Raw genomic sequence first — 17,490 nt, 5'->3', positions numbered from 1 at the left:
AGTGGATAATTAGATGTAATATCAGATATCTTAAGGGAAATTAATTATACCCAGCAAAAATAAAGCAGATGCAAAATTCAGAGGTTAAGTCATTTTGAACTGTTGATTACCTTTTTAGAAAGTTTTATTTGTGCTCAAAAGAATTTGTGTTTATGGTTCAAGGTTTGGGGCTTGTTCTTTGCAGGCTGGCTTTTTAAAGAGTCACACTGTCGTGCCTCTTGAAGTGAGAGGAACATCTTTAAATCTTGTTTGGTTTGAATGAATGGATAGCTAATCCCGATCAGATGTTTCTTTAGAGAATAATGTTTAAAAACTGTTATGGAATTTAGCTATCCTAGCTGATTCTTAGGTAGGGTGTTTTCATCCCAGTTGTGAAGGTCTCAGAGGTCAGCCAAGGTAACCATTTATTTAAATCGTCTTTTGTTTCGGATTTCCTGTTGAACTCTCTTTTTTTAACCATTTCAAAAATCACCCAGTTGTTGTGTCATAGCTTTCCATAACCCCTAGATTCAAAGATTCAAACCAAAAAACCATCTTCATAACTAAATGACTGTACCCTCCTACATAACTCTAACTAGAACAGAACCTGAAATTAGACTTCACATTTTCTAATCACAATGAAACTAATATTTGGAATTCTCTCATCAAATGTCTTCTATTTATGACACTTCTGTTTCTTTTGTTTTTGTTTCCCCAGGACATTTGGGCTTCCAGGACAGTTTCGTCACATCAGGTGTTTTTAGTGTGACTGAGCTAGTAAGAGTGTCACAGAGTAAGTATAATTTTGCCTTGATTTGATACAGTTTTGCCTTGATTTGATACAGTTTTGCCTTGGGTTTTTTGCTTACCTTTTGCCTCCTAAAGACATAAATCGCTTTCAGAATATCCTTTTCATACACCTTTTGGAAGCATTTTGCCATGTAGTTTGTTTGACAGCCAAGAATTTAAGTCAGAAAAAATTAAATATTTTAATGTGAGACATAGGGAAAGAACTGAAATCCTGAGTGTCTCAGGTATTTCCTAGCTTATAGTGTGAACCTGGTTTAAAGAAGTTCTGAAGCTTCTGGATTTCTAAGAAATTCAGCATTTTAAAAGAATTTGTTTTTGACCTTTCAAAGGATGCTAATGCCCTTAGCGTGAGTGACACCCTGCAGCATGATCATTACCAGCTTGTCAATAATCACCAACAACAGTGAATTAAAAGTACCTGTCACCACCCTGTCCCATTGATCAGAGGGTTATTGATTGTATTTGGCTATGATATAATCCAGACAGTCCAAGGAGAAGGTATAGGATTCCCCCCAATTCCCTGTACCCTGCCACACAGACACACATATACACATTGCCGTCCCACAAAGACTTCTCTTTGTTTTTATTTAAAAGTATACCTACAGTAACCTTGAAACTGACATAGTATCATACATCAACTATACTTCAAAAACCTAATAATGATTTTCATCATATTTCAGATAACTTTGCAGGTCTTGAAAAGATCATACAGGCCTTAGGCATTGTGCCTGTGATGCTTGATGGTTTAAAACAAAACAAAAGGTTCTGGCTCACATGAAAAGAACACATTTCTACACTGACTATGGTGTTCTAGGTCCCAATACCAAGGGAAAAGATAACAAATATTTAAATTTTATTTTTTAATCCCCTTTCTACTTCAAAATACCACTTGTAGATAAAATTTGCATTGTTGAAGTTGGTTTCAAGCTGCATCAAATTCTTTGAGGAGTGAGGTGGAGTAAAAATAAATATTTTTATTTCAAGTTCATACCCTCCATTCACTGTATTACAGTCTCGCAAGCTTGACTGAGTAAGCAAGTCAGTCTCATGACAAGATGTCAGATCAAGCAAGGCAAGCTATCCTGATTTTCACAAGCTCAGGTTCTGTCTATTCTTATTTCTTAAAAGTACAGAAAGTGGGATACCAAGGTATGGGCATGGAATACAGGGGTAGAGGGAAAGAGAATCTGTCTGCTAAGCATAGGTTTTCATGTATGTTACGTAAAATTAATCCTTGCAATAAACATGTCAGTTAAGATATTACTCTCATTTTTACACATGAGTTAAATCAAGAATCTAGTTAAGTCATTTATCCAAAGTCAAACAAGTAGGCAAAAGGTTAAATCTGTGTAGTGCTAGAATCTGTATGTTTAGACTAACCCAAAGGAACTTGAAGAAATTTGCAGCCTGAGACTAGACAGGGAAACAGCAAGAAGGTAACCATGGTTAGTGTTAGAATTCTAGCACCAGAGTCCTTGGTTAATGCTGTAATCTTCTGGTGTAGGGATGTTGGAAACCTAGAGAATGAAGCATTATGAGCAGCAAGTTTATGACTTGGAGAGGTGAAGTTGCTGCCATATTATGAAGTGTTCTAGGAGTACCAACAGCGAGCTGGAGACTAGATTTTCTTGTTAACTTGGAGGGTATATTGCTGCCACAGCACAGCTGATTAGCCATTGACAAATGGTAATGCACTCATATGTATATTTTTTACTTTTTAAGATTTTTAAAAGGTGATCATCATCCTACTTTTTTCTTATAATTTTAATAGTAATATAGAGTATAAGAGTATAACTATCCTGATGGCATTACTGGGACATACATTCATTCATAGATCCCTTACAGGATATCACCTTAGATTAATGAGTAAAGAAAACCCTCTTAAGATTGGTGCCCAAGACCTTTTGTAGTCTACCCTGGCTGCTGTGCATCCTTTTAAGTTTTCATTACTGTCAGTGTCCTAAGACCTAGGCCATTGTAGGCCAAGGCCCACACTGCTCACCGTCCGCGGAATCACAGCCTTCTTCCACGTTCTCTGTGTCCTTTAAGGTCTTATATCCCGAGGCTTCTCAGGGCCCATCTTGACGAGACTTCCGTCAGTCTGCCCCACACAGTTGCCAAGGAAATTCTCAATCTGCCTTGAGAATTGCCAGGGGCTATGGTTGGACCGCACATTGAATCTGCAGAGGGACCTGGTTTGTTTCCTGTCCCTGTATAGGGCCGTGTTGCTGATGCCTGGCATCCTGAGCGTCCTTCGGCTCCCAAATGCTTTTCGATTCTGCACTCTGCTGTGTAATCGCTCTAGGATTCACTCACACATGGCCTCATGCTGACTGAAACTGTTTGGCAAGAGTGGGACTGGGCTGTGTCAGCGAAACTGTGGCTTCAGGCCAAAGTGCCATGCAGAGCCCCCTCCCTCCCGCCGATCTATAATCCAGGTTTGTCAGGGTCTGTGTCTCAAGATTGCCTTGGCTGCTGGGGGAAGGATCCCCCGCTCACGCTTCCTCACCGACACACTGTTCTGAAAGACTAGACATTCAGGTCACATGATGGCGTCAACATCCTTAACTGTTCCTTACAGTGTTGCCCCCTTCCCCACGGTAGAGATACTAAGCGTCCACTTAAATGCTTCAGTGGACACTTTTTCCTGATAAGTGGGGCTGGGGTGCATTTGCAACCCTGAGATAGAAATAAGCTAACTGGCATATAAGTTAATTTCATGCATGATGTTAGTCCTGGAAGGAGCATGATGCTAAACTAATATGAAAAATTATAGTAGCTAGAGTGTATCAAGTACTAAGTACCAGGCCTTGTGCTAGACATCATTCAGTCCTCCCATGGTTGCTGTTATTGTCCCTTTTTGTAGATGAAGGAATCAGTGATGCTCGAAGTTCAGAAACTTGCTCTTTTCATTTTGCTGTACTCAACTGCCTGTAGACATTTTGGTCATGACCTCTCCTATAACCAACTGTAGGGCTTTCCTGATGGCTCAGTGGTAAGGAATCCACCTGCCAATGCAGGAGACCCAGGTTAGATCCCTGGGTTGGGAAGATTCCCTGGAGAAGGGAATGGCAACCCACTCCAGTATTCTTGCCTGGAAAATCCCATGGACAGAGGAGCCTGGTAGGCTACAGTCTGTGGGGTCACAAAGAGTCAGACACGACTGAGCAGCTAACACACAGACTCCTATAACAATTATAGAAGCAAACAATCCAAAGATTCTGTACTTTTACTAAATTATGATTTCTTGTTAGAGTTGATAAACTTTTCAATTATTAATTTTTGTTGTAAAAAATTAAAATGATTTTTGGGTAAACCAAAACAAGTAAAGTACTTAATTACAGTTTTTTCCTGGATTTGTTTTCAGGTTTGATTTTTTTCTTTTTAACGAATAGACTTTAGAGAAGTTTAAGTTCATAGTTTTAGATTAACAGATTGTAAAGAATTTCAGTATGGCTTCCTCCCCAATTTCCTGTCTTATTAACATCTTTTGTTAGTGTGGTACATTCATTTTAATTGATGAGCTGATACTGATATATTATTATAACTCAAGTTTGTAGTTTACATGAGGGTTCTTTCTTTGTGTTTTACATTCTATGTGTTTTGACAAATGCATCCGTTATTACAGAACAGTCTCACTTCTTTACAAATCACCTGTGCCTCCCACTTCCCCAACCAGGGATCCCTTTACTCTTTCTATAGTTTAGCCTTTTACCTGGATGTAAAAGGTAAAAGTTTCTGATGTCCTCACTGTCTTAGAATTTCTTCCATTGTGTTGCACAGTTCTTATCTTCCTCCTGTCTGTCCCAGCCCCACCCAGTCCCCCCATCACCACTAACTGTAACCACATACGTGGTCCAGAACATTCACACTGATGGTGGCCTTAGCTTGAAAATTTTTTCTCTTTCTGGACCTTTTGAATTTAATTTTTAAATTTGCTAAACAAATATTGACATTCCCCAGGTTTCCAGTTAGTTTCTGTTTTTAGTTTTCCTCCTTTTAAACTTAATAGAGGAGGGAGATGCTATTTCAGTGTTTCCTCAGGAGGATTCACTGAAATAACTATGTGCTAAGTTTGTTGATTATAATCATGTTACTACAGGGTGGCAGTGGCAGAGAAACGCAAGGAAGGGCTGCCAGCTTAGCCTTGCACGTTCAGAGATGAGGGTCAAGTGACAAGGTTGCTCGACATTTAATTATCCTTCTCACTTGCACACACCTGTTAGAATCAGAGGCTCCTGCTGCTGTCTCCCAGCAATTTCCCTCTTTCTTTACCTCTTTCTTTGCATCATCCATATGTGTGTGTGTGTGTGTTTATGTGTGTATTAGTTGCTCAATCGTGTCTGACTCTTTGCAACCCCATGGACTATAGCCCACCAGACTCCTCTGTCCATGGGATTCTCCAGGCAAGAATACTGGAGTGGGTAGCCATTTCCCTCTCCAGGGGATCTTCCCGACCAAAGGATCAAACCCAGGTCTCCTGCATTGCAGGCAGATTCTATACCATCTGAGCTACAAGGGAAGCCTGTCTGCTGTGTACCTAACTTTTAATTTTTTGCATCATCTGGAGTCCGTGAAAGGCAAGAAAGGATAGTTCTGGTTTTCTTAGCAGCAAAGCAAGTCTGTAGCATAAAAGTAAATGTACATTCATTCTTTTCCTACCTTTTCCCTCCCTGTGCTTGGACCATCTGAAAGTAGTTCTGGTTATTTATTACTTTGTTCTGGGGGAGGGAGGGTGGAATACAGACCACTAGACACGTTGCCAGAGAGAAGGGAGAAGTCTTCTCTGCTCTGGGGGAGGGGGTTTACAAGTGCTGACAATGAGGTTCAGAGTCAGTGAAGTTGTTTTAGCATAATACTGTGAGGAAAGAGGCAGGAACCATCTGTTGAAATGGCTCTGACATGATGCTGCATTTTCAAACAAAGCCTTCTAGAAGCATTTTCAGATGGGTCTGTCTCCCATAAAGTTGCTACAAAGAGAGCCCACTCCACTGGCAGCTGAATGATGCCGCTTAGATGGTGCTCTCTGTCAGCACCCTCTCTTCTGTATTTGGCACCAATGTTTTCCTCAGAGTGAGTGCTTTGAGGCTGTCAGATATTCTGCCTGGTATGAACCCAGAAAATCCTCCTTAAAAAAAAAAACCCACTCCTTCTGCCCATTTCCTTCTAAAGTGCTGACTCTCTTGAAGTTGGTGGAGTGACTCTGAAACCTTAAATACTTCACTGGGAAAAGAGGAAAACCGCAAATACACACAGGCCATTGTGACTCTGGCCTGACGGGTTCTAATTTTCTAGCCGTGGTTTGTACACCCGAGCCGGCTGCAAGGGTTAAGTAAACTTCGTGGCTGGGGATGACTTCATGGCCCTGGAATTTTGAAAAGCCAGGGTTCTCAGTACACTGTGGCCAGCCTTAGAATCTTTGGGTGTGAAAACCACTCTCAGTTACCCAGACTGATTTGGGGTTCCCATTGCACTGCTGCAGAATCGATTAAAATCCAGCAGCTGAACCATCCTGGCTCTGCCACAAAGCCAGGCTGCTGGGTGGCTACAGAATTCCCGAGGTGTTTGTCAATGGAGAGCAGGAGTGAATGGAGGAAGGCGTCTGCTCAGCCTGGCATGAGGTGGCACCCTAGTGGCTGTTTGCTGCTTTAGAAATGCGCACTCTTCTGTATTCTCACACGGGAATCGTTGCTAAGATCCAACTTGCAGTTCATTCGTAAAATTCTTTTTGAAGTCTCTAGGTCCTTTGTGCATCTCTGGGGAACCCACATCCACACCCTTGGTTTTCTGGCCACCAATTTAGTAGAAACTCTTTTGGTAACAGTCTAACCTGCCACGATGGAGCTACTACAACAGAATTAACTCGCCTCCAAGGTACAACAAGGAAATGAATCTCTTTGACAGGGACAAGCCCAAACTTGAAAATTACAAAATGTTCTTGCAAAGAAAGGCTCATGAAGAAATTAGTATAGGATAAGAGATTCCGAATGTCCTCGTCCTTCGGGGGCGCCATTTTAAAGATTTGCTGGGTTTTAGGTCTTCATTAAAGTGGAGTAGATATGAAACTTTCTTTTCTGAACAAGTGGCCTATTGGTTCACCTTTGATCAGGGCATGGAAATTATTTTTAAAAATAAGATTATATTCTTATGCAAGTTCTTCTTTTGAAAGAAACCATTTGGGCTTGAGCATTAAAGGAAGAACCAGAAAGATTATAATAAAAAATAGACTGCAGCCCTAGCATGAACAGTGGCTGTGACCTTGCCTCTTGTTTGCCATTACACAATTCAATGGCAGTCCACTCAAACTATGCTCTCGATCAATATCCTATTAAAGCAGCACAAAAAGTCTCCATAAACTTAGTGGTTAGCTATGTTTATAAATGGAACTCGGCATAATTAGATGGTCAATAGCAGGCTCTACTAGTAATTTTAAAATGAACATCGCACATTTTCTATCTGTAGAAGTCAATGGCACCTCTTCCAGAGTAAGGGTATCATGTGCAGCACACAAAAGAGTAGGAGTTCCTTTAAAAAAAATCAAAACGCCTATCTCCAAAGTGCAGTTTTTCAAGAAAATCTGTTGCATTATGAAATAGAGAATACTGATTGGCTCTGTATGTGTTTTTCACTTTGCCTGTCAAAGCCACCTTATTCCGAATATATTATGACATTGCAAATGTTTTATTTTCTAGTTTTCATCAGCCCCTCATCGAGAGATAAAGTAATAAATATTGCCATACTCTTAGGAAGAAAAAAAATGCCAGTCTTACTGGCTTAATTTAGTGGGTTTCCTCTACTATAATTCAATAAATTTTCAAAATAAATACTGAAATTGAGTTAGTTCAGAAGGATGTTTTGTAGTATAAATTTTTTCTTTTAATTTTCTTGACATATTTGGGGTGAATATTTGGACAGTAAGGCTGGCAACAAATGGAATGAACTGGCAGTAATAGAAATTTTCATCAAACTACTCATTCTTCTGAGTCCTGGCTCACAGTATGTGTGGCCAAACATGATTTTTTTTCCTGTCCTCCTCTCCTCACCCACTTGAGAAAGAGCCACATAAAGTAAAAAAGTGTTCCCACGCTTACCTACAAATTGAAATGTGCATATACCCTGTGTTGTTTGTTGTGTGCTCTGGCAGTGGTGTTATGATCACCATCTCAGCTGAAATCAGAGCTAGGATAAGGACAAGCTCATGACATCAGCAGACCCATCAGTCAATGCGGTGCATGAAGGGTGTGTTACACACACACCCCTACAGTCTTCCTGGTTGAAGCAGTGAGTTCTTACGGCAAGATTTAGACAGCCTCTTATTTTCTTTTCTTAGCTGAATCTTCTGCTAAATTTGCCAGACTGTGAATATTTTTATTGTAAAGACTTGACTCAGGAAAAAGCAAAACACTTAACACCTTGATGTACACACTGTTTTGTTATGATCTCTTCTCATCTGTTCATCTGTTTATCATCTTTTCTAGGTAATTCTTTCTTTGGATGATATATTACATAAAATCAAATACAAGATGGCATCATGGTATTATAAAATAGTTATAGAGATAATAGGTGACCTGCTCTGCTAGCTGACTTTGGGCAACATTTAACCCCTCTCAGCTGTGTTCTCTTCATAGGTAACCATCATTTACTCAATCAGCAAAGATTTATTAAGTACCAGTTGTGTGCTGGGCCTATGTCTGAGTAATGGAAATAGAAGCCCCCTTCAGGAGTGTTTTAAGGATGAAGTGGAAAGTGTCAAGCATCTAGCACATAGTAGATGCTCAGCAATGGTAACTACTGTAGTTATTATTGAACAGGGATTCTGTCTCTTATCTTTTACTCAGAGTTGATCTTTGAGCTGACCATACTATCAGCAAATTTATTTAAAATATGTGTGTGTGTATGTGTGTGTGTGTGTGTGTGTGTATATATATAAATTAACAGGGACTGGTTATAGAATTCATGTTCTAAAAATCAATTTATTACCAGGACCATTCTAGTGACCCCTTCAGAGTTAGTAATTCTGATAGAATAAGAGCATGCCAATACTAGATCTAATTTGTCTACTTTAGGAATCCAAAAAATTTTTATTCCTGAAGCTTTCAGCCAAAGCCTATGTTTCTATGTTATCCTGGAAATTTCTCTTCCAGGGCTTTGAATGGATAGCAAGATATTTAAAAATCCTCAGTCTAAACACTGACATGTTAACAATCTTTTAAGTGGCCATCCATACTGTGGGTTTTTTTCAGGTTTAAAAAGTATTTGGTTTTACAATATTTGAAAATTTCACTTTCTTTTTCATTATGGACATAAAAATCCCAGCATGCTGGAGGTCATTTCTGCCAATGTAGTTTTTAGTAAGTCTTTACTTATGCACTTTAAGCCTTGATTTTTATAGAGCAGATGTTTATATTCAATAAGTAACATTTAGGGAACTAAAAGACATTTTGGGGATTTCCAAAAGCCTGACAGAATTCTTATATTACCCCACAATAAGACTTCAAATACTATGTTGAGATTTTTGTTGGAATATAGTGTCCTCACTAACTCTTGCTGATTGTAGAGACCATTGCTGATGACTCTATAGGCATGTCAAGGACAAGGCTGATGGGAATCACACTCAGAAAAGCCACATTTTAGGTCAAATACTGGGAACGGATTTAATCCGATATGTGATTGATATGAGGACATACTAGCACCCAGAGTTTTTCAACAGGTGGAAGAGGAAAAAAACTAAACAGGTCTTGCTGAAAATATTGAGAATTGTTGGAGATGGCTGGATTTGTAGGTTGTAGGGATGGGACTCTGTTGACATAGTTTGGTTTCCTAATAGCTAATAGTCGGATAGTCCCAGTGCACTCTTGGTTAAGAGGGTTACGTTAGAAGCCCATCCCTGGTTTATAGATCATTGTGGTGAAAAGACCTTTTAGGCCATCAGATCCATCCCCTGTCAGAAAAGACTTAATCCCATGGCCCAGGCTGTATCGTATACTAAACGGGAAGCACATTCAACCTCAACCAAAAGCTGTGACGAAATGATACTCTAAAATGCAGATAATCAGTGTCGGTCCCAAAGGCAGAAGCCACAAATGCAAGAGACCCGTCAGCATCACTAACCCCACTGTGGGTTGCTCAGCTGGACCATGTGTCTGGCTCTTCACCCAGTGAAGGCACTACTGCCTGACACTCAGAACTCTAAAAAGAAAGAAGTGAGAAGGGAGAGGATGAGATAGTCATTTTGCCAGTTATGTGGTGGGTGATAAATATTTTTCTATTTAAATCTTATTAAATTCATCTCTCCAGTAGCCAGTGATGACGGAAAGACAAGGAGAAATGCGTGTTTCACCTGTGTTTCTTTGCAGGTATCTAGATATCTGGGCTCAAGGCCCTGCTCTGTCACATGTTTAGCTGTGATCCTGATCTTGCTGCTTAACCGCACAGCTCGTTTTCTTACTTGTCAATGAGAATAAATACAAATACACATTCCATGTCCCCAGGCAAGGATGAAATGAGATAATTCAGATAAAACACCTATTCCATTGCCTAGCACACAATAAATGCTTGATAAATATCAGTTCCTCACCATTTTTCATTAACAAGCTCATATAATTTTAGTTCAACTCAATAGTCATCTGTTGGATGTGAATGTATGAAGCATGAGTTACTGTGTGCTGAGAATACAGAAATAAGTAGCAGACTGTCCTTTGCTTTATAGAGTCGATATGGAAGTTTATTGAGACCCAAGACTGGACTTTATGATTATAGATAAAGTGCCTGAATATGCTTTATTTACAAATTGAACTCCTAATAATTATCTATCAAAGATGAACCAGCTTCATGGCTCATAGTGGGGAGGAAGGAGGGTATCAGTGAATGGTTCTTATTTTAGTAAAAGAAAAAAATTTTTTAGAAATAAAAATTCCTCTGTTTACCTTCTTGCCATCCCAGGCACACATATTCCTTACCTTTGGTTCTCAAAACATGAATGTGTGAAAATGGTGCTCTGTGTTAGCGATGCCTTTGAGAGGGTTAAAGCATTTTGCTGGGTTTTGGCACTTAATACTTCATTTCATAAAAAACATTGCTTCAATCTTATAATAGCAGGGAAGTTCATTTTCACATAGAGGGAAACCCTTGTTTTAGTTCAGTGCCTCTCTTTTATGTTCCATTCTGGAAAAACACACTCCCTGCCTTCATTGGCCAGATCTTTCAGAATGGAAGAAAGGGGAAAGGAGATCAGCGCACGGTTTACAGACCAGAAATCTGCTTGGCAAAGGAGTTGCTGAAGACTGTGGTGTTGAAGCTGCAGAGAAAGTACCTTTATGATTGATTTCCATTCAAGTCAGACTGACTGCAGTGTGGTCATTTTTCTAACCCATAACTGCTCACACTGCAGCAGTCTGCTATCTGCAGGGTGTCTGAATTATAGCAGTCTATGTCCGTGTTCCCTCTTACACAAATTACTTACACTGGTTTCTTTTTCCATGCAAATTCATCAGTTTTACAGCCCCTCGTAGCCACAGTCAGGAAACTCTGGCCGAGAGCACAAATTGATAAAATGAGTTAATTTTACTATACTTATTTTTTTTCTTTCTAAAAGCCCTTTCTCATAGGCAGTGTTCAGGAAGCATATTATGGTAAAAGGAAGATAACAAAGGAGTTGAATTTTCTTGCCATAAATTACTTTCCAAGTTAATTCCCTTTAACGACGATTCCAGATTTGCTTGAGTTTTCATAGCATTGTACGTTTACAACTGCGCCTTTGATAGGAAGAAGACCAAGTGTTTGCCCATGTTCACTCCTTTGTGCCTGTGACGTGGACTTTCTTACAAGATCTTTGCCACTGGCATGCCAAACAACACTCAATTGTGCTGGGCCCTCAGAGCTGTGTGCTGCCGTTGGACTTTTTTTGTCCCCTCTAGTCTTAAAGTACGAGTTCACAAAATCTCAGTGAGTGTATTAGAGTATGCACTCTAGAGAGAAATGGACCTCTCTTTTCTTTCAGTGCTTATTTTAGAAGTTGGAAATCCACTGCTAAGTCCTCATAGTGTTTCTTGGGGGATACCTACTGGCCATTATTCCATCTTCTTTAGTTGTCATGCAGATTTGAGGGAGGGCCAGGTGTGATTTTTAATCTTTAAAATGTAAACACCACCAGGGCAAGGGTTTTTATATATCTTGTCCACTGATGGATCTCAAGCACCGGGAGCAGTGCCTGGCACATTACAGTTGCTCCATAAGTATTTGGTGAACAACAACCTCAGTTATGCAGATGATACTGCTCTAATGGCAGAAAGTGAAGAGGAACTAAAGAGCTGGCTTAAAGAGCCTCTTGATGAGGGTGAAAGAGGAGAATGAAAAAGCTGGCTTAAAACTCAACATTCAAAAAACTGAGATCATGGCATCCAGTCCTATCACTTCATGGCAATTAGATGGGGAAAAAGTAGAAATAGCTACAGATTTTATTTTCTTGGATGCCAAAATCACCGTACACCGTGACTGTAGCCACAAAATTAAAAGATGCTTGCTCCTTGGAAGAAAAGCTATGACAAACCTAGACAGCATATTAAAAAGCAGAGACATTACTTTGCTGACAAAGGTCCATATAGTCAAAGTTATGGTTTTTTCAGTAGTCATGTATGGATGTGAGAATTGAACCATAAAGAAGGTTGAGTGCCAAAGAACTGATGCTTTTGAACTGTGGTGCTGGATAAGACTCTTGAGAGTCCCTTGGACAGCAAAGAGATCAAATTATTCAATTGTAAAGGAAATCAACCCTGAATATTCCTTGGAAGGACTGATGCTGAAGCTGAAGCACCAATACTTTGGCCACCTAATGTGAAGAGTCGACTCATTGGGCAAGACCCTGATGCTGGGAAAGATTGCAGGCAGAAGGAGAAAAAGGCAACAGAGGATGAGATGGTTGAATGGCATCACCAACTCAAAGGGCATGAGTTTGAACAAATTCCAGGAGATAGTGAAGGACGGGGAAGCCTGGCATGCTATAGTCCATGGGGTTGCAAAGAATCAGACACGACTGAGTGACTGAACAACAGTACCCAAACGCAGCCTCTCAGAGAAGATGTGCTTTTAACCATAGACTGGCCACACTGGTCGTTTAGGTAATACTCCCTGCTGACTCCCATTAAGCAAGTTATAAACTCAGTGCCTGTCATCTCCCAGGCAGAGTAGCTTGAAATTTTGGATAGAAAAAAATTTTTTTTCCGTCATCCTCTCTTTCCAACAATGCAAGCCTGAGCAGATTGTCTCTGGTGGATGGCAGAAGTTCAATAACCACAACCTTATCCAACTACTAATGTGTACTGAAGAGCAGGTCATTAAGAGGGTTGGCTACTAAAGTAACCCCTTTCTTCCAATAGCCCACATTACTGTAATGATTCCTTAATAGCAAACCATTTATTAAGAAATGACACAAAGACTACGTTCTACAGATGACAGGAAAGAAGTGTGGGGGCAGGGGGATGAATGATTTAGGAATAAAATCTAAGAGACAATTCCCCAAAGTTAACCTTTTGAGGAAAACTCCTTGGTGGAGCAAAAATCCACAAACGCTTTAGGTTGGACTAATCGCAGTGCTAATTAAGAGGAATGAGAAGCCCTTTCTCACCATTTATGTGTATTTACAGATTTCTAAGTGTCAGTTTGTACCGCTTAAAGTTTGGGGGGAGGGGGTGCAAATGGAGAGAATACATATTTACTCTTTTTAATTCAAAACATATTTATTGCGCATCAGCTGTTCGGGGATATAAAAGAGACTGTGGGATCTGTAGCATTAAAGGCCACCCGGTGTAACCGCCCAACTTCATGACCCAGGAAAGTTACTAACCCTTCTCATGCCTCAGTCCTCCCTAGTGGTGGTGTGAGGATTAAATAGGATGAGGAGCTTAAAGCTCTTAGCCAGGGTCTGCCCAAAAGTGATGCTTGGTCAATGTGAGTCCTTGTTGTTGGGATGGTGACGACCATGTCAGTGCTGTAAATGGTGCTGGTGGCAGAGGTAATGGATTTTCATTTTTATTATAATTATTCCTAGCATTATGAAATCCAAAGAGCTTAAGTGACTAAGTGACTTAACCAAGTTCCTCTGGTGGTTACTGGCAGGGCTAGACTCTATAAACAGTCTCTCCAAGGCCCTGACCAGCACTTTTTCTATGCTCTGGGATGTCTGTCCTTACAGAGCTTAAATTGCGCTCAATCTAGTTGGGTAGAAAATCTTATATATTAATAAGAGATAAAAAATGATGAAGCCTATGGTCAAGTACACATGGAGAAAAATCAGTTTCACAAAGTACGGAGCAGAAAGGAAGTGTTGTGGCTGGTCTAGTCCTTCCTTAACATCCCCATGTTTGATTGGCAGTGGCCATAATCTCTATACCAAACCAGCAAGCAGTTAGTCGTTAGCTTCAGAAGCCCAGCTTGACATCCTGGGCAGATGCATTTCCCTGATTTGCAAAAAAGACATAATACCATCATTAGCACATTTCATTATATACATCTTTTTATATTTTATATTTATTAGAATAATATTATTTGCTTATTTATGCCCTTTCATTGTGTGTAATTAGAAACTTGCCTTTTATACCTATTCACTATTTACCAACTGTGAAAATTTTATTTTCATCCTTGACAGCATAGTTTAGGTCTCCATTCCTTTTTGCCAGGACTCCCAAATCAACCTATCAACTGATTTCCCCACCTCCAGAGTTATAGTCACCCAATGTTCCATCTGTATGCTGTTGCTGTGCTAATATTCCTCACGCATGCATACTCAGTCGTGTCCAGCTCTTTGTGACCTCATGGACTGTAGCCTGTCAGGCTCCCCTGTCCATGGAATTTCCCAGGCAAGAATATTGGAGTGGGTTCCCATTTCCTCATCCAAGGGATCTTCCCAATCCAAGAATTGAACCCGCATCCCCTGCATCTCCTGCAGGCAGATTCCTTACCACTGAGCTGCCTGGGGAGCCTGCACGAGCAGCATTCCTCAGATTCCGTAATTATTCTATCACTCCCATTCTCAGAAAATGTCACGGATCCCACAGATCACTCTCTCAGTTTAAGCACCCATTCTTCCTGGTCAGCCCTTTTTCTGATCCCACAAGCCAATGAGATCTATTACTCCTTTGAACCTCCCTAACACATCTATTCATTTCCCCTGTGAGATTTAACACATTCCTTGCATTAGATATTCAGGTATAATTTTTTTTATTATTCCACTAGGTTATAAACCCTGTGGGGGCAGATACAATATATACCCTTTTATCATCTCAAGTTTAAGACCAATATTGTACATGAAATTCAGGGTGGTACGGCAGAAAAAGCCCAGCTTTTGAGGTCAGACATCCTTGAATTTTAATCCTGGCTGTCTCTCTTCCTTGCCTTTCTGTGATCCAGGGCAAGTGATTTAACCTCACTCCAGGGCTTAGTTCGCCTCATCTAGAAAATGTACCTTTCCTGAAAAGATTGTTTAAGATTTAAGTTAGGTATAATAAATAAAGTGCTTCTCAAAACATGAGCCCCCAGGTTCTCAGAAAAGCCTACCAAAAGGCCACCTTTTGAATTGTTAGTGAGTTGGCAAGACTTCCAGTTCCCCAGATTAGAGGCGCTGAGAATACTCAGTGCATTGCAATGGTATTTTGACCGTGACCTCTACCCTCAGATATAAAAAAGCCTTTCTCTTTGGCTCTCACAGTTTCACTGAATCAGAATCCACTCCAGTAAGCTGACATGCATACCAACCATACACATAGACAGGACTGGATGATGTTTCCTTACAAGACTCTTTTGAAGAAAGCAGAATTTGGATCTGTGAGTTATTAGAGTTATGTAACCCAGGTGTGAAACCCAGTCTCATTTCAGAAATGTAGTGAGGTTTTAAAACTCAAGACATATATAATCAGTTTGCCAAATCCTGATGTTATTCACCAGAAATCAATAGGTGCTATGGAAGGTGTCCCATGCTGCCAGGACACCCAATGTTGTTAGATTACAGCTAATAAGTGGCTCACAGGAAGGAAATACACAGGCAAGTTAAGGAACATTTCTGTGGGCTTAATTATTTTTTTATTCTCTCTAAGAAGTGGACATACCACATGCACATGAGTATTCTTCTCCCTTCACCTATTCTGCCTCCCTTGACATTTTAAAAATATAATCAAGGCAAAATACATTTTCTAGACTAGAACATGATAGTGTCTTTGCATTCTAAATCACCTCAGTCATGTCCAACTCTGTGACCCTACGGACTGTAGCCCACCAGGCTCCTCTGGCCATGGAATTCTCCAGGCAAGAATACTGGAGTGGACTGACATTCCCTTCTCCAGGGGATCTTCCCAATTCAGGGATGGAATCCACGCCTGTTATGTCTTCTGCATTAGCAGGTGGGTTCTTTACCACTAGCACCCCCTGGGAAGCCCTAGAGCACGATAGACAAAGTGTTCAATGTAAGAGCAACTGGATGTTCACCAGCAGATGGGGGGCCTCAGACTTCTCTCGTTGAGTCAAGTCCATCTTCTTTACATTTTGCTCTGTGTTTCCTTCCAAGACGAAGGAGTGGGGTCATCCAGTTTCCACAGTGCTCCATCCGGCTGAAGCTTCAACCCCATCTTGAAACTTGTGAAGAAAACTGAATCCAGCCTTATCCTCTTTTTTAGTTAGCAAGAGATGCCAATCTCTAAGCTCCATGAAGGCACAGACTGTAAGCACCTATTAAGGGACTCCCCTGGTGGTCCGGTAGCTAAGACTTTGCACTCCCAGGGCAGGGGGCCTGGATCCGATCCCTGGTCAGGGAACTATATCCCGCATGCCACAACTAAGTGTTCAAATGCTGCAACTGGAAAAGATCCTGCATGCTGCAAGGAATGATGGAAGAACTCGTGTGCCACAACCAAGACCCGGTGCGGCCAAATAAATTAAAAAAAAAAAAAAACCCACCTATTATATGCCAGGCTGCTAAGAGGGGTCATGGGTGATCCACGCCTCCATTACAGCAATCCCCTCTGCACCCCATGGCCTATTTAAGGCATAAAGTATTATGAAATCAAAGTGGAAATTATGCAAATAAGTTTGATATAAAAAACAAATTAGGGAATGACTAGCAAAATTGTTCATTAGAACTCTGTTTACACTCATTGTCAAGCCTAACCATTTGTTTTTGAAGTAAAGACCTTCCTCGATTAGAGCCTGTCATCGAGAGATGTGTTTGAATTTCAGAAAGTAAATCTGTATGCAGGTCAGGAAGCAACAGTTAGAACTGGACATGGAACAACAGACTGATTCCAAATAGGAAAAGGAGTATGTCAAGGCTGTATATTGTCACCCTGCTTATTTAACTTACTATGCAGAGTACATCATGAGAAGTGCTGGACTGGAAGAAACACAAGCTGGAATCAAGATTGCCAGGAGAGATATCAATAACCTCAGATATGCAGATGACACCACCATTATGGCAGAAAGTGAAGAGGAACTAAAAAGCCTCTAGATGAAAGTGAAAGTGGAGAGTGAAAAAGTTGGCTTAAAGCTCAACATTCAGAAAACGAAGATCATGGCATCCGGTCCCATCGCTTCGTGGGAAATAGATGGGGAAACAGTGGAAACAGTGTCAGACTTTATTTTTTGGGGCTCCAAAATCACTGCAGATGGTGATTGCAGCCATGAAATTAAAAGACGCTTACTCCTTGGAAGGAAAGTTAT

The 17,490-nt window shown here is 40.5% G+C and overlaps 1 protein-coding gene across 6 annotated transcripts in view; it reads left to right on the top strand.

Moving 5' to 3' along the window:
* Positions 1 to 17,490, top strand: part of NFIA (nuclear factor I/A) — a 406,342-nt gene that overhangs the window by 260,789 nt on the left and 128,063 nt on the right. For all 6 annotated transcript variants that reach the window (XM_010833919.1, XM_010833915.1, XM_010833920.1 and 3 more), the window contains one exon: positions 698 to 772. In XM_010833919.1, coding sequence (XP_010832221.1) covers positions 698 to 772 — 75 coding nt within the window. The remainder of the gene's footprint in view (positions 1 to 697; positions 773 to 17,490) is intronic.

This window comes from Bison bison, unplaced genomic scaffold (assembly GCF_000754665.1).
Source record: "Bison bison bison isolate TAMUID 2011002044 unplaced genomic scaffold, Bison_UMD1.0 scf7180017863957, whole genome shotgun sequence".
In the NCBI taxonomy this organism is placed as follows: domain Eukaryota; kingdom Metazoa; phylum Chordata; class Mammalia; order Artiodactyla; family Bovidae; genus Bison; species Bison bison.
This window is presented reverse-complemented; position numbering and strand designations above follow the sequence as displayed.